We start from the raw sequence: 25443 nt of genomic DNA, 5'->3' as shown, positions 1-25443 counted from the left end.
TATATATATATAAACACTACGCCAGTGAGTATACAGTGTACTACATGTATAATAAGTATACTAATGGAAATATCTGATTTAAGACATAGCGCAGTTTTTATGTAAGAGCCCACACAAAGCTGGTGAAGTGATGTGAATACTTAATGAAATATGACTGAATCATTTGAATAATTAACGGGCTGCTTCGGTGATTTAATCACACACTTCAGATTATTAAAAAAAAATAATCTGCCATATCTAAGCAGATAATTTATCTACATAACATCTTTCATTACACCTCCCTTGATAAATGCTTTCATCTTTCTAACACCACACCCCCAGTTTCAAACACAAGCTTTCTGTTAGAAATATTAAGTCTCACGCCGAAACTGTCACACTGACATCGTCCGTGGGGGAGCGGACGATGTGGCTCCTGTACGGAGCCACAGAGCACATCCACAGGCTGAACACCGCTCCTCATAATGACTAATCTGAGCTTCATTAATAAAATCCGTAGAGTGCCCCTTCAAAACTAAACCGCTGCTACAAATATAGCTCCTATTTGCTTTCCTGCCATGCAACAATGGTGTTTTCATACAACTCACTCAATACTCATCCTGGCCACGGAATCCAATGTGTCGTAGCCGGCTGCCATGAAATTGCTGTTGTACTGACTCATCTTGATGGAGTCCAGCCAGTCGCTGACAGAGATGAACATCGGGTAGTCCATTTCCTCCCCCGGAGACTCTGGTAGACTGACGCAAGAAGATGAATAAAACCCCCAGCTAATATCAGATGGTGTCTGTATTCTTAAAGCATCTCATATTTTGCAAAAGTGTCTCTAAGAGTGACACATAATTTGGTGATTCTTCTAGGCATAGGAGTAAAAAGCATTTGTCAAGTCTCTTAACCAAGGACAAGTTATCATATCTCTGCCTGAACGTAGGAGAGATGTCAGCTAAGATTCTTGACAAATATAGTCCCTGTTGACTTCCAATCACATGAACCTACAGTGCATTTACAGTTTAATGTGTTGCAAACGAAACCCTTGGTGCCTTACCTCTGAATGTCCTCTACCAGCGGCAGCAGGCTGCTGGGGTTGCGGATTAGTTTATCCAAGAAGGACACAACATCGATGAATTTGGGCCGATGACTCCTCTCCTTCTGCCAGCAGTGCAGCATCAGCTGGTGCAGGGCCACGGGGCAGCCCATTGGCGCAGGCAGCCGGTAGCCCTCCTCAATGGACAGGATCACCTGGAAAAAACAGGTCGGACGCGATGAAGGGTGAAGTCGAGATGCGGAGGGTGAGACGGAAGCTGTGTAAGAACTTATGTGGCCCTGAAAAACTGGTTGAAAACTTATAGACCTCTGCTGGGCGTCATAACCGGTTGGCTCGTGGCCAGTGCTGCTGGCAGCGGCGTAGCAGAGAAAATACAATAAACCCACTGAATCACATCAGACTGGTTTGGTGTTATCTGGATTTGCATGTAGGAGTTTGCAGTCGGCCCGATTTTTTTTTTGCAACTTCAGCATCAAAATATTGCGAGTGTGCGCGAGTGTTCAAACAACTTGAACGTATAATGCATGTGTGTATTTCACATAAATGTAATGAGACGATCCCATTTCGTTTCCTGTCACTGTGTCACTGTGTGGCTGGACCTACTGTATGAATGGAGACGCTCACAATGACGGTGCTAACATGCTGATGTAAGATGTTAGTGTACCTCTGTAATGCTGCTAGCATGGTTATAAACAGAAGAATGACAGTACGCTCTTGGAATATTCAATAATAGCTCTGTCTGGCCAGTCGTAATTCTGCGGCAAAGATACTTCATTTATTTCAGCCTACACCATAACTCAGAAAAATAATTAATGAATGCGTCTAGGCGGGAAGGATAATCACTATGAATATATTTTTTTTATCCCCCACAATGGATGTGTTTGATTTCCTGCGTAGCAAAGATAGGACTTGATCTGCTACTCGTGTTTAAACCTGGTCAGGACTATAAATCAGTTTCCAAACATACAGTATGTAAGCATGATTTCCTTTTTCATCTGAGCTGATAGTAGCTATGTATTAGCCTCCATACAGTTCACCTCCAGTCGTACCTGTGGTTCTGTGTGAAAGTAGAGACCCGTGTATCTTTGTAGGGTGCAGTGGTAAGTGGCTGACCCGGATAGAATAGTGTTAAGGCTGGTTTTGCAGCTTTGCCTTTTGCCTCGGAAAGAACATCCAAGCAATTCCCAAATCCTCCCCAAACCCTGGGACCTTAGTGAATGTGTCTGTGTGTGTGTGTAGATGTGCGCAGGTCTGTGTGTAAGGGGTTGAGGGGATTAGGGTGGAGCTTTCACACTCAGCGGAGAGAGGGATGGATCTGATCCCTCCAGTCCCCGACCACAGCTCACGGATCAGCGGGTTGCTCAGCCACAAGCTTTAAACTCCCCTCTCTGCTGGACCGGAGTCCTCTGAACTTCTGACCTTTACTGCTCTTTTCCGTTCCCCCTCGCTCATCTTTTTCATCCTTTCCGTGAATCTCTGTTCCTAACCTCCTCCTCTCTCAGAGGCGGCTTTTTGATGTGAGAAAACAGCCAGGGATCAGATTAAAGGGCAACAATCTTAACAGATAAAATGTAAAAAAAAAAAAAAAAGAAAAAAGAAGAGAAGAAAGAAGAAAGATTTTCCTCAGCGGTCAATCCTGAAGCGTGTTGTAGTGTGGAGGTGAGGAGAAGGCTTGTGGGGGAATTTTTGTGGAAACAACATGAATAAGTCACTTCTGCTGTCCAAGAACAATCATCGTGTCCATGTTCACATGGTTCCATGTTCACAAAACATTCAGTAAGTTAACTGATGCAGCTGTGCCAAATCCAAGTGTTTGTTCTATTGCCAAAAATACATAAAACTAACAAAAGTAGAAGATTGCATAATATTTTTTAGCTTCTTGTTTTTTTTTGCAGACTTGATATAAAAATGAACTGTTCATACACAAACCAAAACTAAATTGAATACTCTCCACTGGAATTGCAAACCCAAGAGTTTAGAAAAGGACCCTAAAATAGAAATACAAAATACACAATGAATTATGTATGAGAAATATACAAAGACTCTCCTGACGCTATCGTGCCATTTTATTTTTTTTAACTAAAATTCAATTTGGGACCTGTTTTTTTTAAACTTTTGCTTCCCTTGTAGGTGCTAACCAGTGTTTCGGTTATATAAACAGAGCTACAGCTGAAACGTCTCTGAGGAATGTTTTTAATTTGAAACAGCAGATAGAGAAAGAGTCACAAGGCAAGGTGACAGGGAGAGAGAGAAAGATTGATTATTATCAAATTGATATTAACGCTACGACTGCCGACGTATCATTTTGTAGAGAGGTGATGTCCATCTCATATACGACATGACTGGGGCCTAAATCGCACTCTCATGAAGACACGCGATACTCACATCCTGATTGGACATCTCCCAATATGGCCGCTCCCCATATGACATCACTTCCCACATGACAATGCCATAGCTCCACGCGTCGCTGGCCGAGGAGAATTTCCTGTACGAGATGGCCTCAGGCGCCGTCCAACGGATTGGAATCTTGCCACCCTGTTCACACACATGCCATTAAAATAAGACACACACAAATATGAAGATGCCCTCATGGATTGATTCCCACATTCATAATTTCTCACCACGACGAAGGCAGAAAAGTAAAACTTTGTGCAGTACTGTATCATTCTGCTGATGTGTCACCTACAGTACATAGCACCAATCTGTGCACACCATCTTTGATGTTTATCTTTCACTGTCAAAATGTTAATGTCAAATATTTCAAATGCATTTCAAAAAGACCTTTGCACACATGACAAGACTTACATTGAGGCAAAAATGTTGAGCTTGCTTCTGAGAAAAAAAATGACAGGCTATGATACAACAACAGAAAATCAAAGTAAATCTAGCTCGTGGAGATGCACAGTGGATGCTTGTCCGTGCATCAGATAAGACTTTTTCTTTGTGATACTGTGATACAAAGAGGATCACAGACAGAGCAGCCTGTACGGAGTGTGTTTGAATGGTTGTGGGGGATACCTACCGCTGAGGTACAACATCTGAAATATTCAACAGTTTTAGTTGGGGATGGTTCGGAAGGGTTGGATATCTGGGTGCGTACCGTCGTGGTGTACGCGGCCTCCGGGTCGTCCTCCAGCACTCGGGACAGGCCGAAGTCTGACACTTTACACACCAGGTTGCTGTTGACCAGGATGTTTCGAGCCGCCAGGTCTCGGTGAACGTAGCCCGTGTCTGACAGGTACTTCATGCCGGAGGCGATGCCGCGCAGCATGCCGACCAACTGGATGACGGTGAAGTGACCGTCGTGTTGCTGACAGGGGAGAGGAGGACACAGAGGAGAATGAAGTGCCAGAGGAAGAGCCAGAGACAGTACATACAGTCAGAGAGAGTAAAGAAAAGAGGGTGAAGATGGAGAGGCACGAGACACTGAAAAAAAAATACAGTGGTTATGTGCAGCAACAGAAAATATTGTGAAATACAAGAGGAGAGAGCACAGGTCAAAATCATGCTGGTAATTTATTGACAGGACTGATTGTTTTTTCTTACAACAATTTGCTATCCTTGGCCTGCAACTAAGCACAAAGTCATGCAGCCTCAGCTCGAGACTGAGGGGGATCTTGTTATCTGCCTGCACGGCCTCATTATGACCTGACTAACAGCGACGCGCACGAGTAGTGTTGTTCCTGCAGACCAAGACAAAGGCATTGATGTGTTCTGCCTTCATCTTTCTATATCAGCTGTTTTGTCATGCGTTTGACAAAAAAAACCCCAACAACCCTGAGGCCAGAAACAAACGGAAATCCTACTTGAGTTCTTTGATCACTCCAGCACTCACCCTCAGAAACGAGTCCAGTGATCCGTTTTCCACGTACTCCACCACAATCATCACGGGTCTGCCTGCAAAACACAGCAAATACCATTTGTAGCCAAGCAGGAAAACACAGAGACCAAACCCAGTGAGTCACAGGGAACTTTTCTCTTTATGGGGACTTACTAAATGTTTAGTCCTCTATCTATGCTGTGTGTGTAGAGACTAATGCCATCATGTGATCCCCAGATCACGATGAGGTCACGTGATAACACAAGAGCTACCTACATTAATAGATGTAAGACTCAAAAGCTCATATCTGGGTCTTTGCTAATACAGTTTTTTCGATCGAAGACGCCCGTAGGCAGCATTTCAATTTGACCAAGAAGTGTGCTCCATTACTTGTCAATTGAACCTCTTAAATAAAACCACCTCTGAATAATAACCAGTAGTGTGATATAACAACATTAAAACAACTGGGGATACTGTAAAACTTTCATGATTACACGCGGACAATCCAATAATGTCTCGAAGAAGTCCAGTTTACGTTAACGTATAAAACCACTGATGCAGATCTGTAATTATAGCTTTTATATTCAGGTTCAACAATGCTGAATGAACTCGGTTCTCATGAGTCGGACCACTCCCATTCCTTGAACGCAACACCTGTAAAGTTTCACGACTGCGTCTTGCGCAGGTGCGGCGTTATCGCCGGTGACAAAATCTGTCCGCAGACAGAACGACAGACATCTGCCAAAGCACACAAAACCACCTCTGCGGTGGCTCCTGCTACACGCGCTGTCAGAGGGACTCGCAAAGTGCCACGAGGTGGCAGGTAAAAAAAACTGTGTGGGCTCAGCAACTCCAACAGGAGGAAGGCAGGGGGAGAGCGAGGTCGTGTTTGTGTTCAGCACTGCTGCCAGTCTGGGACAGAGAGCGAGAGAGAGAGTGGCAGTAGGTTGACTCATCAAGTGGAGATGGTGAATTCCATATAATGGTTTTCCATCTCAACATGTTCTACCTGAAAATGGGACCATGTTCCGCATTCCATCCATCTAGGATATAAAATATTCATTAGAAGCAGGTGCAAGTCTGGTTTACAGCGGGGGAGGCAGCGGTCCAGGCCCGTGGGCAGGTGAGCTGTGAACTGTTCTGAATTCATCTGAATGGACGCAGGGTTTTTCCTGTTTCACAGCACAATGTGTCATAGCGATGTCCCTTTATGGAGTTAATGCATTTGATTCCAATTTCAAGGGTTTGTGTAAAAGATATAACAAAAAATACAGATCCCGCAGCAATGCTGCTCTTGCTCTACATCACTGCCTTGTTTGAATAAAATGAAAGGGAAATGACACACAATGAGACATTTCCCAGCCTGTGCCACATCACATTAAACCCGAATGACATCTGTCGAATACCGTTTCACACACTCACACAGCTTTTTTTGTTAATTGACGTGACAGACAGTGAACAACCCCGACGTTGGTCACGTAAACAGAAAGACAGGTGAGATGTTTTCAGCGATGTATTGAATATGTAGCCACGTTGGCTAGCAATTAAAAAAGTTTTGGGAATTGGCTGTGTGCTGCTCTTTATCCAAGGTGGGGAAGTCGTCCAGATGTACATTTCCAGAGCGGCTTCTTAGTCCTTATCGCAAAACCCTTTTTCTCTTGTGAAAGCAAAACGCACTGTGCGTGTGAAAATGCTTCAGATGAATTAGTTTCTATATGTACGTTTCTGAACGTGACATCATCTTCTCTTCATATTCGGCACCAGCCACACAAAGGGCACATCTATGCTTCGGGCAGCATGTTTCCTTTTAAAAGTGAAGGGTCGTAAAGGATGAGAACTATACGTGGGTGGAATGGGAAATGCACGCTGCGTTGATTTCCCCTCTACCTTTGATAAAGAACTGCTCAGAGCAACTTTTCCAGGCTTTTCATCAGGAACCATCGCGAACTGTCAAAGACGCGATGAATCAACAGCTGCTTAAAATCAACACACCTTCAGGAGAACTCAGAAGTATTGACTGTCTCGGGAGAAAAAGAAGACACAGAGGGTATATGGATAGATGGATGAGCAGAGCGTTCAGGCTGTATTGAACGGTGTCACTTAAGACCACACAGACTATTATTATTCCCCCCCCAGCAAAAACCTTACCTTAACTTTGCAGACACTGTCTCTGCACATAAATCCAGCGGGGACAGACGGGGAATGATTTGATCAAGCTTGGCTTTCCCGAGCTAATTAGCGAGGTCTTGAAACAATATATAGTTATGCGGCGCAGCGCCCGAACAAAAACAAAGACACCTGTTTACAAGAGTCTAATGTGTCACCTGTTATTTCAGTGCAGGTATAGCAGTCAGTCACAGCACAATACTCCCCATAATTAGTCTCTGAAGAACAACAACAGCTGGAGGGAAATGGAAGATGGGGAGAGTGGGAGAAAGACAAACAGACAGGCAGACAGATGCACTGCGTTAATGTCTTTTTCTATATAGGACGCCCCACTGTCAGGCAGAAGGGGCTTCTGGTTGTGTGATTTGGTGTATATACAGTACAGTTGTGTATTGTGTGTGTGTGTGTGTGTGTACTGTATGTGTGCGCGCACTATTGGATCTGCAACAATGGGAAATGTCATGCTCTAATAACGTCCATCTCTTTACAGAGAAGTAAAACCTGGTGATCCTGCTTATTTCCTTATTCAACAAAACCACATTCAATCCATTTTACTGAATGATTTTCAGGCTAGTATTATTAAACGGTGAATACAACAAAGTTCAACATTCAAATGTTTGCATTCTGATAAAAAAAAAAATATATAGGGTTATATATAGATGAAGCAGCAGCTAATAAGATAGGATGTCTGTGGCTCAGGAGTTGGAGCCACATTTAGTTTATTATAATTCTTATCATTTAAAAAGTCCACTCCAGTTTAATGAGGCAGATTTTTCTCCTGGAAAATAAGTTAAAAAAAAAATTTCACACTCTGCTGTTCATAATAATGAAATCACATTATTTGTTTTATTCTTCATGAGATTAAATTGATATTAGAGCTAAAGAACATACAAAGAAGGACCAGATACAGCATTTTGTCTATGGATCGATGCCAATAGCTTTGATAAAGCTGTTACTCTAGAAATAACCTCTGAATGTCTTTTCAGTGCAGCTCGACTCATAATGTTTATATTCTTTTACCATCAGACGTCTTTCCAGAGGAATCCCCGTTTTGTGTAAGTTTTTTTTTCTTTCTTTCTTTTTTCTTTTACTCAACACCGATAACGACGGCAGACTCTTACGATGCAGTTAACCTATCAGTGGAAAATACCAGCAATCAAGAGATTTAACAATAATGGCGGCATCGGCCTTTAAAAACCCCTTATCAGTTGAGTCCCTGTCAGTGGGGTCAGAGCTGAGGAGTGTCCTCTATCTGCATTCAGGGAAGTGTTGGAAGTCTTCACGGGGACACATTTATATTCACAGTGATGTCTCAGTTTATACGCCCCCCTGTAAAAACAACCATATGTTGCACCGGGTGAGCCCCGTAAAACAGAGCTCGTTAACAAATTCCTACTGACTGACACACACACACACACACACACACACACACACACACACACACACACACACACACACACACACACACACACACACACACACACACACACACACACACACACACACACACACACACACACACAAAATATGAAAAACAGCACAACTATTTATTTCATACCAGAAGATGAAACCTTAAAGGAGTTTTTACTGTTTTTTACTGTTCAAACAACCAAACCATCATACTTAGTAAAATAACAATGTGATGGGTAAAGAGATTGCAGGTTCAAATGCCCCAATTGGAAGTTATTTTGTTTTTAAGTCAAACGCGAAAGCAGCATTGAAGTCGTCAGCAGAAAACAAACCTAAAGGAATATATTTATTTTTTTACAGGGCGATAGTGACTGAGTTTCAAATGTGCAAATGACACAATGTTCTTCTCTGTGTCTCTGTGGGTCACTGGAGTCCTTCATGGGAAAATGCAAGACACGTATAACAGTAATGTACAGAAGACGCAGAAGACCGGCTTCGAGTGGCAACTACCAGTTGTACAATATAAATAGCATAAAGTTAATTCAGACTCAGATTTGGACTCAGCGAGAATATCAAAGGTTGTCCATTAACCTTCTGATATTTTAAAAACGCACGTATGTACAGTGTTTACTGTTTATCTACACATCTACAAAATCAAGTCTGTCAAGCCACATCTCCCACGGCCCCTCTTACTTTTGGTGACGACACCCTCCAGCCTGATGATGTTGGGGTGGTCAAACTGGCCCATGATTGACGCCTCACGCAGGAAGTCCCGCCTCTGACGCTCCACGTAGCCTCCCTTCAGCGTCTTTATGGCCACAGCGATTTCCTTCTTCCCTGGTGTTCTCAGGCGACCGCTGCACACCTCGCCAAACTCACCTAGAGTGCACGCACACGCACACAAACATAAAAACACAGCAAGGAAGTCTATCGCCAAACTCCACTCCATCACCGTGTGGCAGCGCAGTGTGCCACCTGGGGGCACTGTTGCAATTCTCATCGACAATCCAGCAGTATTGCCTCTCGTTTGATTGGTTCATCTTAATAAAATTCTCTCCGTTTCACCTTCTAAAAAAATCTATTCTTACACGTTCTTTTGTTCTCTGAAGCTGTTACAGCTTTAATATTCCTGCATTGGAAAAGACAGTGAGACACTGGGAAATGGAAAACGGCCTCCTCTTTAGTGGGTACGATGGAGCTGAAGGGGGTTCACAGCAATTATACTGTATATAATGAAAATAGATCATCTCTCATGGCACATTTAAAGTTATTGTTATTCTAACCAACATGAAACGGTCCTCTTCCGCCCACAGGCGAGCGGCATGAATCAGTGAGACACAAAGATGAGAAAGTAACTGTGTGTGTGTGTGTGTGTGTGTGTGTGTGTGTGTGTGTGTGTGTGTATATATACCGGCTCCGATCACCCTCTCGATGCGGATCCTGGACGGGTCGATCTCCTTGGTGAACTCGTGGACGGCCTGAGAGGGGTCCTCGTACGTATCAGGGTCCACATAGGTCTTTACTCCTGGTACAGGGACTGTGGACATAGAAAAATAAAAATAGAGACCAAGTGAGAGAGTGTGTTGTTTCTTTTATATAAACCATGACCAGGTTGAAAGGGAAAATAAGCCTAACTCAGGTGACTGCAAAAGTATTGCTACTACTCTTACAACATATTTATATTACTGCTACTGCTGCTGTACATTCTGCCCAACCAGGGGCTCTTGCATTCCCACGATGCAATTCTGCAGGTACCTGTTGGTATGTGGAAAGATTGTAAAATTTATGATGTGAATAAAACAATACAATGATACACTTTGGTTTAGGAGGAACACATATGAATACGAATACGGATCTGTGTGATACTGCAGCTTTTATAGTGTAAACACTCAAAATGCTTTACATTACAGTTCACAGTCACCCACTCTCACATCCACCCATACAGCGCTTCTCTTCTCACACATCCACATTAACACACTTCACAGCCACCAGATAACTTGCCCTAGGAAACTCTGACATGCGGATTGGAGGGGCCGGGACTTTGACGTTTTTTAAAGTGTCCAGGGATGGGGCATTGTGAATCTATACTGGGAAAGAGTTCCAGAGGTTGGGGGGCGTCCACCCTTGTAGGCCCTTTCACTGTAGGTTCTCAGGCTGGTACAGGGGATTGCTAGCAGACCTGATCACAGGTCAGTTTATAGGTTCCGGGGTGGGGTATCTTGGTGGAGGAGGTCAGACAGGCACTGGGGGCCAGGGCATGGAGGGATTGGTAGGTGAGGAGGAGGATTTTGTACATGATGGGGCACTTAACCGGATGCTAGTGAAGATGGATGAGGGGCGGGGATGATGTGCTGCCAGGGCTCGAGTGAGCAGAGAAGTCAGTTTCCACTTTTACATAATAGTGTGAAATCAAATCCAGTTAAAAAGAAATGTAAATGAGCACATTTGGAACAAAATGGGTGGCGTCAGAGAAGAGGTGCTTGAGCTCATCTGATGGGGCTGTGGGGACGCATCAGACGCAAAACACTGGGAACCACTGCTCTACTGAAAATCACTAAACCTATAAAACCACAACCAAACTAAGACAAAGGGTTTTAGACACATTTCCCCACTGCAATTGATTATGAGCCCAGAGTCAATTAGATAAGCTACCCTGTCTGACGTTAAATATCTTCTCTCTGGGAGCAGAAGAGTCTCTCTCTCTGACTCACACATGCTCCGAAACAGAAACAACAAAAGCTCGTTCCCTCGCTGTCTTGTGCCGAGCCAGGTTTTACTGCAGCACTAATGCAGAGCATCTATCCTGCTGAAGTGTCCTTGAGCAAGTCAGTGAAAGAAGGGCGGGGCCGGTGACAAAGCTGTGTTGCTTCTCCTTTAAGGACCAATACGGTAGCGCAGAACAAAAAACAACAATCGTTGTTGAACCAGCTCCAGCAGGATAATATCTTTATTTCAGGTTGTCTTTTTAAAATCTGGCTAGGAACAACGGATGAAAATTAGCAAATACAGCTAATGTAACTCTGGCTTGTATACAGCATCCTGTTTGTCAACTAATGAGCATTGAAGAAACAAAAAATGAAAATGAACCCTCTCAAAGCATCTGCTCAACACCACACTCAGAGCTGAGAGCTGACACAGGACACATGGGATAAGACCAATACTTTATGACTGAACACACACACACGAGGTGTGAGTGTCTGTATCTCAAATCCCAGTGAACTATATGTGGCAGCTTGTTCAGTTACTTTGTAGAAGTAATTTGATATCGTGTTGTACCCCTGCTCATCTGTTCCTGACTGTCCTATCAATCCCATTGCCATCTTCAAATAATCCTCCTCTCTCACTGTCCTCTGCCTCTTTACTGTACCTTGCCGCCCTCATCCTCGTGTCTCTTTCTTTTATCTTTCTCCTCTTTCAATTTTTGTTGGACATCAAAAGACAAAAGACACAGAGCAGAGACAGAAAATTACAAGAGGTCAGTGGCAGACAGGTAAGGGACCGCCCCTCCCCCAAAATAATAAAAAATCAATAAATGATTGCCTCGTGGTTGTATGTCCCCGCCAACCGGTCACTCCCCTCTATTCCTGAGTTACATGTTGAATAAAAGCCAGAAAAGCATTTTTGCAGAACATTACGATGTCACAGGGAAGATGACCTTTGACCTTTGTATATAAGTTGTCATACCTTAATAATTAGGATTTTTTTTACAATTAAAAAACTAATTCTTAACTTATGACCAAAAATGATTTGTGAGGTCAGAGCGACCTTCACCTTTGACCACTAAAATCTAATCAAATTTTCTTTAAGTCCAAGTGAATGTTTGCACCATATTTTAAGAAATTCCCTCAAGGCATTACTGAGTTATCATGTACACGAGAACGGGACAGACGGACAGATAATCCGAAGACATAAAGCCTCTGGCCACAGCTGTCACTGGATCATAAAAAAAACCACACACACAAAAACATATGTAGGACACAAGGAAGGAGAGACAGAGGGATAAAGTAGCAGGGTGGTTGGGGAATTTCTGTTGATTCATCTGATGTCTTGATTCCTCTAACAATCATGCAAAAAAACCAACAAAAAAAACAGAGAGGAGAGATGAAGACGAATCTGCTTTACCGTGTCCGTTCTGATAACTGGTCCTCCGTTTCTCCTCCGAGGTAATCTTGGCCTTAAAGTACCACTGACACCTGAAAAACACAATGACAGAGTTAAACGCATCTTATGATGCTGTTTTTGTGGGATCTGTTGTAGAAGAAGCTTGGAAATAAGGTTTCTACTGGGAAGGCGGGTTAAATAGTGTGTGAGTCTGTGTGTTTTTGCAGGTCAAAATAAGATTCATCGTTTCTTTCCCGAGCTCGAACAAACACCTATTTGCAGTTCGAACGTGGTACTTTCGCAACTTCACACTGGGAACGTGCAATTGTTTGAAATTTGAATATTGGCACATACAGTTTAGTTCCATGAACTGTTGAACATGACACTTGAAAGGTTTATAGGTTCGGTGGGGACTCTTTTAAAAGGTGAGACTGTAGGTCTATGAGGAAAAAATACAGCAGAGAGATATGGTGGAGAAAAAAAAAGAGAATGAGTGAGCCAGACATGAACCAGATAGAGAGCAGAAGGAGAAAAAGAGGTACATTTTTATCTCAGAGGCTAATTAGTCTATTAAAGTTACGATCCGTGACATCTAACCATATAACCAGCTCATCAACGCTGTAACACTGAGCACTGAGCAGGATCAGGCACCGCCGACAAAAGTGCGGCGGATCTCATTAACGAACGGAATATGACAAAACAAAACAAAATCACAGGAACCTATTATAGGAAGAAAAAAAATATTCACAGGACCTAACAGCGTTGCCTTGACTCAGATTAAGATGGTCTGCAGATAAAATAAATGACGATGGAGGCATGGTGTGATTGGACGTTCTCTTCCGGAGGTTAACTTGAGAATCTGTGCAACATAAAGGTAGAGACAACTCACATGGAGAATGAAATGTCGTCTCCTCAACACACAACTCTAGAAGGGGCGTGCATTTAATGCAAAACCAAAAACAAAACCAAAACAAAACTCCCTCGTCTTCCTGTGTGTGTGTGTGTGTGAGAGAGTTTATCTGGCCACTGAGAGACAGCCAATGACTGATAAAAAAGCAGCCGCCGAGGAAGTCTGAAAAGCTGAGCGATTAGATGACAGCATCTGCAAAAGACCACAGAAGAATTTACCCAAATAGATTCTCGGCTGCTACTCTGAAGTCAAAAATGAAGCAAACAGAGAGTGCACAGAAACCGGCCTCACATGCAGAAACCAGAATGGCATTCATGTGGTGTAGTCCAGTATATGGACATGCAATTTCTGTGTAATCCGACTGGTCACAAGGTACCTCAACTCTTGAGTGTTGAATCACTCATATAATAAATAGAAACACAAATAAAATCATTACCTTGTTATTTAATTAAGTAAATGTTTATTGGTGAACGTACTTCCTACTTCCAATTTTGATCAACTTTGTCTGATCACAGAGTGAAACTAGCCTGGGACCCAGACCAATTCTGGGAGCTCATTTCATTTGTCTTGCTGTCCGGGTCCCCTCCAAATCGAAAAGTGATTTCCCACCGGAAGAAATCTTGCCGGTCCAATCACATCCGATTATCTGATAATGGGCGGGGATTATACCGTGACGCGGAGAGAAGCGACTTTTGTTCACAACCAAGGCTGCCGCTGACGAACGGGCATTTGACTTGAAGTACCCGATATTTTCAAATCCTCCTCTCCTCTCTGCAGGCTCTAGTCTGTCGACATTTTCGCGTCGCTCAACAGACGTGACGTGATTCGTTGCTCTTCTCCACCATCCTCACGGTTCAGATTTGGTCTTGTGTCCAGTATATGTAAATTAGACCTTTAGAGTAGAACAGTGCTGCCAATGGAGCAGATGAAAGTCATTGTGAATGGAGTGACAAGTATGAAATTGACATGATCTTGGATTGAATCCCACGTGAGGACTCTACACCTCTGTGAATTCCCTGCTACCAAATTAAAAAAAACAGTGTGGTGTCCATCGACAGACCCTTCTTTTTCAAACCATTTAAAGAATCAAGCTACAGCAAATAATTCCAGTGATCAACGCAGACATTGAATTAACATTTAGACTGGTGATCTCTCATTTTTACAGTTTTCATTCCTGAGATGGCAATGTCACAGTGACACCAGAACAAAATTAAGTGAGGCACAAAAAAACAACAACCGGATTGTAATTGTTGTTTAATTCTTTAAAATTGATCCAGTGTTTAGACAAGGACTAAATAATAGGTTACAACTCAATCAGCTTTCATTGTGTTTGCCTTTGAAAACCCTGCCGCAACCCCCAGTAGCAGTGGCGCATTCTGAAAGGCTCCAGAACTCGGCAACATCTGTAAATAAAATAAAATATATAAATAAATGAATGAATACAAAACTATTTGCATGGCGGGATATCAGTTGTGGTTAGAGGGAGAGTGTCTTTTCTTTTAAAGAGTTGTGCTAAACTCGCCCATTAAGTCAAACATCTGGCCTAATGTTCAAATAATGGCCTTCTGTCGTTCAGACATGCTTCACCATTACCTAAATGTTTAGCGACGGCTCAATTCAAACATGGAGGACTGTTAAAAAATGACCCTGCAACGCGCACAGAGTGTTTGGTGCCCAGGGCCCGGGCGGTGGAGGTGTCGCTGCCGGAGAAGAGCAGCGAGACGGAAGATAATGATGAAGGAAAACAGGTGCTCCGAGTTCTCGCACACGGGAGGAATCGCTGATGAATTTGAAAACTTATTTTTCAATAGAGGGCTTAATTAATGGCCGTGTGCATGAAGGATGCTGACTCCCACGTCTCCCCAGCGGATCCCTTAATAAATTCTCTCATATTTCATCATTTATTAGATAGAGTATAGAATCGCGCTGCTCGTTTCACTCATTTCAAAAACCCACGTGAGGTTTCAAATGACAAAAGTCCCGACTGTAAATTTTGTTGTGAATTAATTTTCGCTCGCATGTGCTTTGCACAGCGGCGTGGAAGGAAAAAACATTGGACAAACAAACAAAATATTAAAACACAGATTATAATCAAGTGATAAATTTGTACTCTATGGTAAGTTTTTTAATACCTTAGAATATTTAATACCCTTCTGGCTCTAAAACCTTGTTTAATTCAGAATGGTGCTGCATTGGACGTGCCACCAAGACAGCCTGTCGTCCTGACTTTTATGGACACATGAAGCCGTCATTTATGGAAAACAGGAGACTGACATGTTAAACCGCCAACACGTAGACATAATAAAGAGCATGTCTGAAAGGGACTTTAAAGGAGTGGCAGCGAGCGAGGCCCAGAGGGCTGGACCCAAACCCCCAACTGAGCCAGAGCAGAGACAGAAACAGAGATCTCTCGTTGTCACACTGTCACTTCAGAGGAATATCTTGTCTTCACTGTCACTGCTCCAGACGAGCACGCCTCTCCCCCACAGCGCTGGGCGGCCACACCACTGAGGTCTGGGTGAGAGATACTGTCTCCCTCCTGGAGAGATGGTGGAGCTGAGGACCAGGGGTCTGCAACCAAGTTGCAATGTGATGGAATTGACATATACTGTTGGTTTTGGTTCTGGGTTTTTCTGTGCAAAATACAAACATTACTATCAAACAGTAAATTGGACTGTTGAGTATCATTTATAATATCAAAATATGGAATACAATTCTAATTCAAATGCCTCACTTTGGCATAACGCACAACTCATACGTCTTCCCCCACAGCACCACATCCGCTACAACAACTGGCTGCTTGAGAAACGTTAGTATTCAGTGAATCTACCTCAATTCATAGTTAGGAGATTAGGATATTAGGAGAAAGTCAATCCCCCGAGACAGTTTACAATAATAAAGTGTTTTCAACAGGAGACATGGTCCACAGAAGTAGCCCCACTACACTTAAGCAGCTGTACCTGGAGGATGTGGTACAAACTACACAAACGACACTACATGACATTATACTATTATATTATAACTACACAGTTATAAAACACCTACACTTCAACAATGACATACTGTTCCACCACCAAACTCTGAGACAGTCTAATACACAAACCACAAATAATGGTACACAAAAAACACAACTTTGATAGGAAGAAGTCATAAAGTTGGATAAAACAAAAACAAAAAAGAAGACTAAATTAGATCTGCAGGTTAAATCATTGGTTGCTTATATTGCTAAGAATTAGTTTATCCTTCCTTTTTAACCCTTTCAGCTTTTTTTGTGATTAACGGCTTCCACATTTACTCGATCATTCCGTCTCAATGCCTGTTGCCTGCCATTTCTGGCAAAAAAAGTTCCGCTCAACCCCCCTGTGCAGCTCCAGTCAAGTGCCCCTGGGGATTACACTCTGTGAGTTCTTTGACAGGAACACCACACTAACACTGGGCGGGGCCTCCCTCTGCTCTCAAACACATCCACGCTATGAATGTAGCATTCTACCACATCCCAAAGGTGTTCTATTATCTGGTGACTGGGAAGGACGCTGAAGTTCAATGAGCTCATTGTCATGTTGGTGAAACCCGCTGTAGACGACTTTTGCTTTGAGACGTGGTGCAGCGTCCTGCTGGAAGTAGCTGTCAGAAGATGGATACATCGTGGCCATGGACCACGAGCACCCAGCGGCCTGGACTGTTGACTTGTTGTGTCCATGGTTTTATGCTGTCGAGGCAAAATTCTGACCTGTCTGTTCGCCCCTAAATTAATCAGACTCGTAAATGGGGAAAACATAAATACCATTGGGTGCTTCTCTGCTCTGAGTTGAGCTTTGCAGAGCGCTACCGGTGAAAAAAACCCGAGGTGCTCTGAGCATCTAAAAGTGTTCCTACACTGTAAGATTTTAGATGGTGTTGTTGTCAAACTCCAACTGTACGGGTAAATTGTTTGCAATGGAAAGCCAAAGCTCAGGATTGATGTGCTCACACTGCACGGTCCGATGTCAAGCCAGGACCTGCCCGCTCACTGTGTATTTAACCGTCGGCCCCTCTGGACCGGCCTGGCTATTGTCAAAGAAGAAGTAGTAAAAGTTTGCTCGCTTTTTCAAAATGACATTCTGTGTGAAATGTCAGAAAAAATGTGAGCAGACAATTGTATCTGGTATGTCGAAACATCAAGCAGGCAAGGATGCTGTTGCCACAGCTCGACCTGCCTGGCCTCTTTGTTTTCTGTCTAAATCACGTGTTGTGTCGACAGGTCCTTGTTCCACTCTCTATGTTTTATTTTTATTGTTTTGGAATTTTGCGCAGTGACAAAAAATGAAAAGGCTCTGAGTTTGGGGATTGAGTTGTGGCTATACTTCAACTGTGTGAGAGCCTGAAAATGGCCGACCAAAATTTCACAGGTCGTAAATTCATCTGACTGTCTGACGGCCGTTTGGGAGCATCTGCTCGAATGATTCTGCTCAACAAACAATGCATGATGAAGCTAAAATCCGCATCATGCATCTCAAAGGTCGAAAAACTGGCACAAATCACAAAAATCACAGAAAAAGGCGCTTAGGATGCATGAGCTGTTGTTCTGGCTGCACTGTCACTTTATGAATGGGGAACAAGAGAAACTTGCCACGGCTCTTCTGTGGATCTGGACTGTCTGTGTGTCGGTCCCTCTGTCTCTTCATAAAATCCCAGCCTGATTCATTGTGTTGAGATCAGGGCTCTGTGGGGGCCTGAGCATCTGTTCTAGTAGCTCTTTATGACTCTGGGTGTGTGTTCGGGCTCGTTGTCATGCTGCAGAGAGAACTTATTGTCGCCCCTATGACGGTGTCGCGTGATGGATAAGACTCATCCGAAACGTCTAAAAGAGCCTCAAACTGCCAGGATCAGTCATGATCTGCGAGTTCATAACATGGAAAAACCCCTTTTACATTACACACAGACATTTGATCCCTTGGTTATTAACTAGTACAGCTTTAAAGAAATAAGAAGTTTGATGAGGTTTTTGTCTTCAACAATATAATCAATAGAGAGTATAATAAACTGCATAATTATTGGGATAATACAGGCTGCCATCGGATTAATTAGGACTGATAATACAAGCGTCTTACTAACGGAGAAAGTGTGTCTGTAAACGCTTGCTTGTATGAGTGTGTGTGTGTGTGGGCTCCTACGATCACATGTGAGCGTCTTTTTTGAAGACAGAACACAATCCAGGTTGCCAGATTAAAGCGGGTGTCAGAGGGCTATGAGCCGCAGGGCCGCCAGATTGGGGTTTCGGCTAAGTGAAGTCTGTGGGATCCCGGACACTGACAGACAGAGCCGATAACATGACGGGTAACACTGGCAGCGAGGACAAGAAGGGGATTTGCAGAGCCACTGTTGACCTCTGCTGATGGGGTCAAGCTGTTCATTAAAGAAATGGTGGCATGTGCCTTTATCAGCCTTCTCCAGTCCTATCAACTGATCCCCTCTATCCGCCTATCCTTCTGTCTCACTGGCTTTCATGTTGAAAAGGCTGCGCACACACAGACGCAGACACACAAAGACAGTTATCACACACAAAGACCTTGGCTTCTTCCACTGCTCTCTGGGCTTTTGAGCATTGTTTTAGCATGCACGCACGCACGCACGCACGCACACACACACACACACACACACACACACACACACACACACACACACACACACACACACCCTTGCCAACAGTGCTAATCAAAGAATCGGTGTAATTCAAACCACTCCCCTTTCGCCCTAACATCCCTCACAGTCACCTCACCATGGCACATGTCTCTGCAGAGGGCACCGTAGAAAGAAGGCATTTAAGATGAATAAAGTGATGAAGACAAAAGAGTTGTAGTGTTTTACAGGCAATTCTAGGGAAAAAAAGAAAGAGAGTACACAAACTGCAAAACTCTTCCGCTAGGCTTCACCCGTGCAATCCTGAAAACGTTCAGTTCACACTCTTCAAATTAAGCAAAAGCAGATCTAAACGGACGCAATTTGAGAGAGCTTTTAGGGCAGCCGGGTTTTAAAACTCCTCGTGCAGCGGGCCCTCTTATGTCCTCACTTGTGTTGTACCACCTTACATCAGAGAGCTCAGTGATGTTCTAATTTTTTTTTTCAGGCAGCTCAAGCACATTGGCAGCTTTTTCAAACTGAAAGAGGGTGAAAGTCCCTCCCACACAGGGCAGAGGGATTGCAGATATGACAGACTGTGATAAAGTCAAAAAACACTCCAACTCCTGCTGTGTAGAAAAGAGAGACCCTCCTACACATCCTCAGATTGCATCATAAAAATAAGAAAAATACTGTAAATCCCTTCTGTAAAACTCCAGCTTTGAGCTTTTTCTGTTACGGCAATTGACTTAATATACCTTTGACATGACAATCACACCAACAATAAGGCCTTCAGTGTGGAGTTGTGCACTATGTCTGACACAACACTGATCTCATATCTGCGAAGTTCACTGGAATTCTATGTAAAAACAGCACAGTTGTTTCCTGCGATGAACACGCAAGTGTTTTGAGCTGCAGTCTCTCCAATTGGCACCAGACGCTGCCTCCAGAAACACTGAGGGGTACAGTTATGAAAATACACATTTCTGCCATTTTCATTATATCTGTGCGGGAGTTGTGTGAGAGTTTAATCGGCGCAAACCAGCAACTGCAAAGTTCATGAAGAAAATCATTATGTAGACATCCTGCACATAACAATATCAAAAAGTATTTTCTCTTAGGCCACAGTTCAAGTCCCTTTTGTGACAAGCTGTCAGCTATTTATTTATCAATACTGTATAACGCTGTTGCGTTGTGTACAGTATTGAGTGTGGACTGTTACTGATTGCATTTACCGTCAATCATTTCTTCAGTGGATCTATTTTCATCCTGTGAACTTGGTGATACATTGCTCATGGTATTTAGTAAGTTTTATCCTATTTCAATGATTGATATTTTTGATATACAAGCTCATGTTTGATGCTCTTGAATGCAACCTTGTACGCCCTTATTCTCTACATTTAATGTGAATCTCTATGAAAATAAAAATAAAAATGTAATAGGACATGTAATATGTGAAACTGTCCATGGATTCGTGATGTTGAAGTTTTCTCTGTGCTCATGAGCAATTCCATTTACGTTTTTTATTCAGCATCTTCACGGTGAAATGTCAAATTATTTGGTTTTTCAAACTTCACACTTCTAAAACAAAGTCTAATCTTTTTTTGTTGCCCCGTGTTGTTGTTGATTTCTCTCATGCAAGATGCACACACCTACGCACCCGTCTACAGACACGATAAACACCCTGGCTCTGCGTTTGTGTGTGCGTTTGTGTGTGTGTGTGTGAGTCTATGTGTGTGTGTTTTGAGTGTCTTCAGTGTGAGAGCAGACTCTTGATTTGCATTTGATTTTGCAGGCGACCACCTCCTCGTTACACACATACAGTTTGTCCGTGTACTTGTAAAATCAAGGGATCTATTGTAAAAGATTATAATCACCATGATCATTATAAAATGACATGTGGTGAGACTTATTTTGTGTCTTATATAACACCACTATACTTGTGTGCTCACACAACACTCAACAAGTCAATGAGGTCACGCACATGGATCTATACAAGTGCTCAAACCTCAAACCAGCTAAAATATCATGAAGATGTCTATGGCATATCATGTGTTTTTAGTTGTACTGTATCCTGAATCCAACAGCAATTGTTGAAGCCTAATGTAATAAAGTCTTTTGTCTTCAGTGTAAGGTTGCCTCAATGTGTCAGAGGAAATAATAAGCCAAAGAATAAGAAGCTTATACAGAAGGTGCATGAGACTGTCCTCTTAGAATAGTTTAGCCCATAAGGCGTCTGTGCAAATATCTTATTATGACCCATTGTTTCTAAATTAATTAAGTTAATCTTTTAGTATTTCAATTTCAACCTCATGTTTTCGCCTTTTTTGTTTTAATGTCTTTTTAAAATGCCCATACCTCTGTAAATACTTTATATTTCCTGGGTTTATTAATCTCAATGTCTCCTTGATTACTTATTCTTTAAGTATTCCCAATGCCTCTGTAACATTGAATGACCTTGTGTCTGAATGGTGCTATACAAATAAACTCGCCCTGCTTTGTCTTTATTGGCTGGGATAATTATGACCATTTTGGGGGAGTTTGTGGAGAATGTCTGGGTCGACAAAACACAGGACTTTCACATCAGGAGACCGATCTTTGTCTCTACCGCGAAGCGGATTATCAACATTATTTATCTTATCCATGACCTTTCTGCAACCTTGACAACATTCTTATTATTGTATCCATGACAACATGATCCTCTGACTTTAAGAATTGATTTCATCCCAAACCACAATCTGTTCATGTGCCTGAACTAGACTAAACAAACCATCAAAAATTATCCATATGGGCATATGCTCCATATGTGTCATACCTGAAGGTAGGGCCATGCGACTTATTTAGTTGTTTAGGTCGTATGAATTGCTGATAGTAACATGAAGTTGTTGCACCAATCAACTAGGTATTTTTTCACTTGAATATCTGTAATAATTGACAGCAGGGAAAACACAGCGGTAGAGGGAGCAGATCATTTGGGGCAAGTGCAACAAGTAAAGAAGGAGTTATCCGCTCATGAATTTGGTCAAATTGAGTTGCTCAAGAAAGTCAAAGGCTCCTCATCTTTAACCATGTGGCCTCAGTCTTGTTCTGTTTGTAGTTTGAGTTGGTCTTGTTCGCATAAAACATTTATTTAGATGAAGTGCAGTGTCTTGGGGACATTACGATCTTTCAAGCCTTTTTTACAGAATAGATTTTAAACATGTCACAGTAAGCAAAGCATGGGTGTCTCCTACTGGGACAAGTCAAAATGTTGGCTGTGAAGAAGGCCTATCAAGGCCCTGCACAATCATATAGGTGTGAGTCATTCCGGCTGGTCTCTGGTTAAATGTGGCTGAGCTGAGACAGAAAAGACCGTAAGCCGGACTTAGCCAACAAGAGTTTTAAAATCCTGACCGATTTTGACATTGTGTTGCATCACGCACATGAGGAGAATCCTCACCTCTGTCCTTCTCTATAATCTCAAACATGCTCACACTGCAAGTTTGAAAAATGACGACACACCGCACACACTAGGATATTGTTAAGAATATCTGTGCACAGTTTGGGAGGTTTGAGATTGAAGCTGTAAACCTTTCAAATTACTAAATGATCTGGGCTGAATATCAGCACTGACCAAGGTCCTAGAGCAGATGAGTTGGCCAAGAACTCCTGTAGTCAGAGCCAGAGTTTAAGGTTAGCAAAACTCCTCAAACTACAGTGACTTAAAAAATTGCTCTGCTACAACACGGGAAAGAAAACTGAAAGAGAGAGTGACATAACATGGATGTCAAGATGTAGAATCCTTAAGTAAAACCATCTTGGGAAATAACAAGTTGTGGTTGGTACACCACAGGCTGGCTGAAAACTGAAAAGTTTCTAAGTTACAGCTCAAGATATTGGCACATCAGTTTAAACTTGAATCAAAACATGCAGTCAAATGTTCATGTTGCACAAAGCAAAAAATTATTTAAAAAATCCTCTTACCTTCCAGTGATGAGGAGGAAGAGGGTGAGGATGACGAGGAGGGTAAAGCCACCAACCGCTGCTGTGACGATGACCAACACCTGGCCTTGATCAGAAGCCATGTCCGATGCTGGGGGTGGTGGTGGAGCGAGGGTTGTTAAGAAATTTGGATGACAGGAAGAAGTTGTGAAAACAAAATGGCGAAAAAAGAAGAAAGACCAGAGGGAAAAGGGAGAGGAATGGAAAGACGATAATTATGAGAAGGTAGGGAAGGTAGAGGGTAATGGAAGAAGTGAGAAAAGAAAAGAGGGGAATGACATGGGAGGCAAGGAAAGTGAGAAGAAAGATAATTTTAATTCAACATCTTAAATATTCCTTTCCATCACTGCACCATACATAGACCATATATACACTCTCTTGATCGGCAGATATTATGGGAAGATGTTTGATCAGCTCTTTGTCATGCAAAAACCCCCTCCGTCAGCTCTAATAACAGAATGATTCATACGCTTGCTTCTGTTTAATTAATATTATTCATTCATGAAATTGTGATTTAGTCCATGATCATTTGGTTAAATTGGTCCCATTTGATATTCATGATTCTCCCTTTTCTGTGTCTTGTCACAAGCCTAACGAATCCCAGATAATTGAAAGATGATTGCCATTACCAAATCTATTTCTAGAATATTTTGCGCTTAATGAATATGAATTGAAGATCAGGGGCGCGTGGTCACTGGCCCAATGAGTAAGGCCCGTGTGCGTTTATACTGTACGGTGTGTGGATGTGTGTGTGTGAAAAGTCAAGAGCAAATGTGCATGGCCAGTATCGGGAATGTGTGTGTGTGTGTGTGTGTGTGTGTGCGTGTGTGTGTGTGGGAGTGTGTGCGCGCGTGTGGCTGAATAAAAGTAATTACAGATCACTCAGAGGGAGGGTGAGTGAAAGTGGCGGTGGCCAGATTAGACAAGACATTTCTCCCAGCCATCAACTTCACGCACTCACACAGATCACTAACTAAGCAGATGCGTTGGAGTAATGATGTTGTAATGGTGTGTGTGTGTGTGTTGGGAGAGAGACGGTGGTAGAAGACAGGATGAAGAATGCAAAGTGAGGAATGAGGAAATGAATGATAGAGGAGTTATGAAGACAAAGAGGGAGAGAGAAGTGACAGGTACACAGATGGATGGAAAAACGAAGGGCTGAGACTGACTGACAGGTGGACAGACAGGTGGACAGGTGGACAGACAGACAGGTAGACAGACAGACTGACAGAGAGGGAGAGAGGGAGAAAGCAACAGGGGCCAAATCTGCTTTCTGTTTCAGATAAAGGGCCAGACCGCACAAAGGCTTGGCCAAGCACTGTCTGATCCGTGGATAAAGCAAAGCTCTGCAGCTTTGGAGGGGAGAGGGCGACTGTGAAGCCAAATCACCCCTCAACAATACCTGACCTGACATAAAAGGGCAGCTGGACCTTTGTATTTTATGAGTACATTTGCAATAAAGCTACTACTCACACATAATAAAAAAATAATAATAACAACAACAAAAAAACACTGATTCAACACGAGCAGATAAAGGCTACAGTGTCAGGCTTCCTTGTTAATTGTATTAAATATTTGATTGTCATTGCTACGGATATTCTGACCTCGCAGGGGTTTAGGGTTTGTTAATGGGACACACATGATAACACAGAGAACCTCCTCGCCTATGATATTGAATATTGATGAACGCAAATGAGGTTGTGTTGACTTTTATCACAACCTGTAAAAAGAGACATTTTTAGAGCCAACTAATCACATACTTTACTCTATTTGGGTATGCTAACATTACCTGCATGTAAAATCTTTAAAAAAAATGTCTTAATGTTCTTTGAATAACTGAGGGAATATAGAAGTGTATCTTCTGGGGACAGAAAATATGTCTGCAAAATCTAGAAACAGCTAAAAATCAATAGGAAGACATTTCAATAAATTGACATCCAATAAAAGAGACCACGTTGACATTTAGCCATATTTTACAACACCTACATTAATATTTTACATTATTACCAAATACTTTCCATCATGGTGTCTAAAGTATATTCTTGAATCCAATCAAGAAGTAAACAGTATGAGCAAACAGTAATATTGGACCTGTGAATGCGAATTTCGTTGTTTCTTCAAAACGTGGCTGATCAACAGTCAAATATCAAGTCCTGCATGTGAAAGCTTCTCGATGTTTTAGCGCCATATTGAGCACATCTGTGCATATAAAATCTATCTACACTTTTGACTGAATTATTGGGGTAGTCCACAGTATAACTGCCAGGTCCCAGGATAACTATCGTATCTTATATACAAAAAAAGTTAATTTCACACTACAGCAAAATTAAGCCACATGTTTTCTGTAGTGTAAGATCAACACATTCTGGAATGAAAAAAGACTGTAACATGAGTAGGACAAGGATCAGCAATAATGTA

At 42.5% G+C, this 25443-nt stretch overlaps 1 protein-coding gene across 4 annotated transcripts in view; it reads right to left on the bottom strand.

The window, feature by feature from the left end:
- LOC118282502 (ephrin type-A receptor 6-like) overlaps positions 1-25443 on the bottom strand; it is a 291167-nt gene that overhangs the window by 3825 nt on the left and 261899 nt on the right. For all 4 annotated transcript variants that reach the window (XR_007032131.1, XM_047337335.1, XM_047337337.1 and 1 more), the window contains 9 exons: positions 23008-23116; positions 12558-12628; positions 9847-9972; positions 9129-9314; positions 4875-4936; positions 4140-4349; positions 3425-3574; positions 1040-1233; positions 585-734 (listed from right to left, as the gene is read on the bottom strand). Coding sequence is in view for 3 of the 4 variants with exons in the window: in XM_047337335.1 (XP_047193291.1) it covers positions 585-734; positions 1040-1233; positions 3425-3574; positions 4140-4349; positions 4875-4936; positions 9129-9314; positions 9847-9972; positions 12558-12628; positions 23008-23116 (1258 nt within the window). In the remaining variant the exon portion in view is untranslated. The remainder of the gene's footprint in view (positions 1-584; positions 735-1039; positions 1234-3424; positions 3575-4139; positions 4350-4874; positions 4937-9128; positions 9315-9846; positions 9973-12557; positions 12629-23007; positions 23117-25443) is intronic.

This window comes from Scophthalmus maximus, chromosome 14, assembly GCF_022379125.1.
Source record: "Scophthalmus maximus strain ysfricsl-2021 chromosome 14, ASM2237912v1, whole genome shotgun sequence".
Lineage (NCBI taxonomy): Eukaryota > Metazoa > Chordata > Actinopteri > Pleuronectiformes > Scophthalmidae > Scophthalmus > Scophthalmus maximus.
Note: the sequence above shows the minus strand (reverse complement) of the source record. Positions and strands in the feature narration are given on the sequence as shown.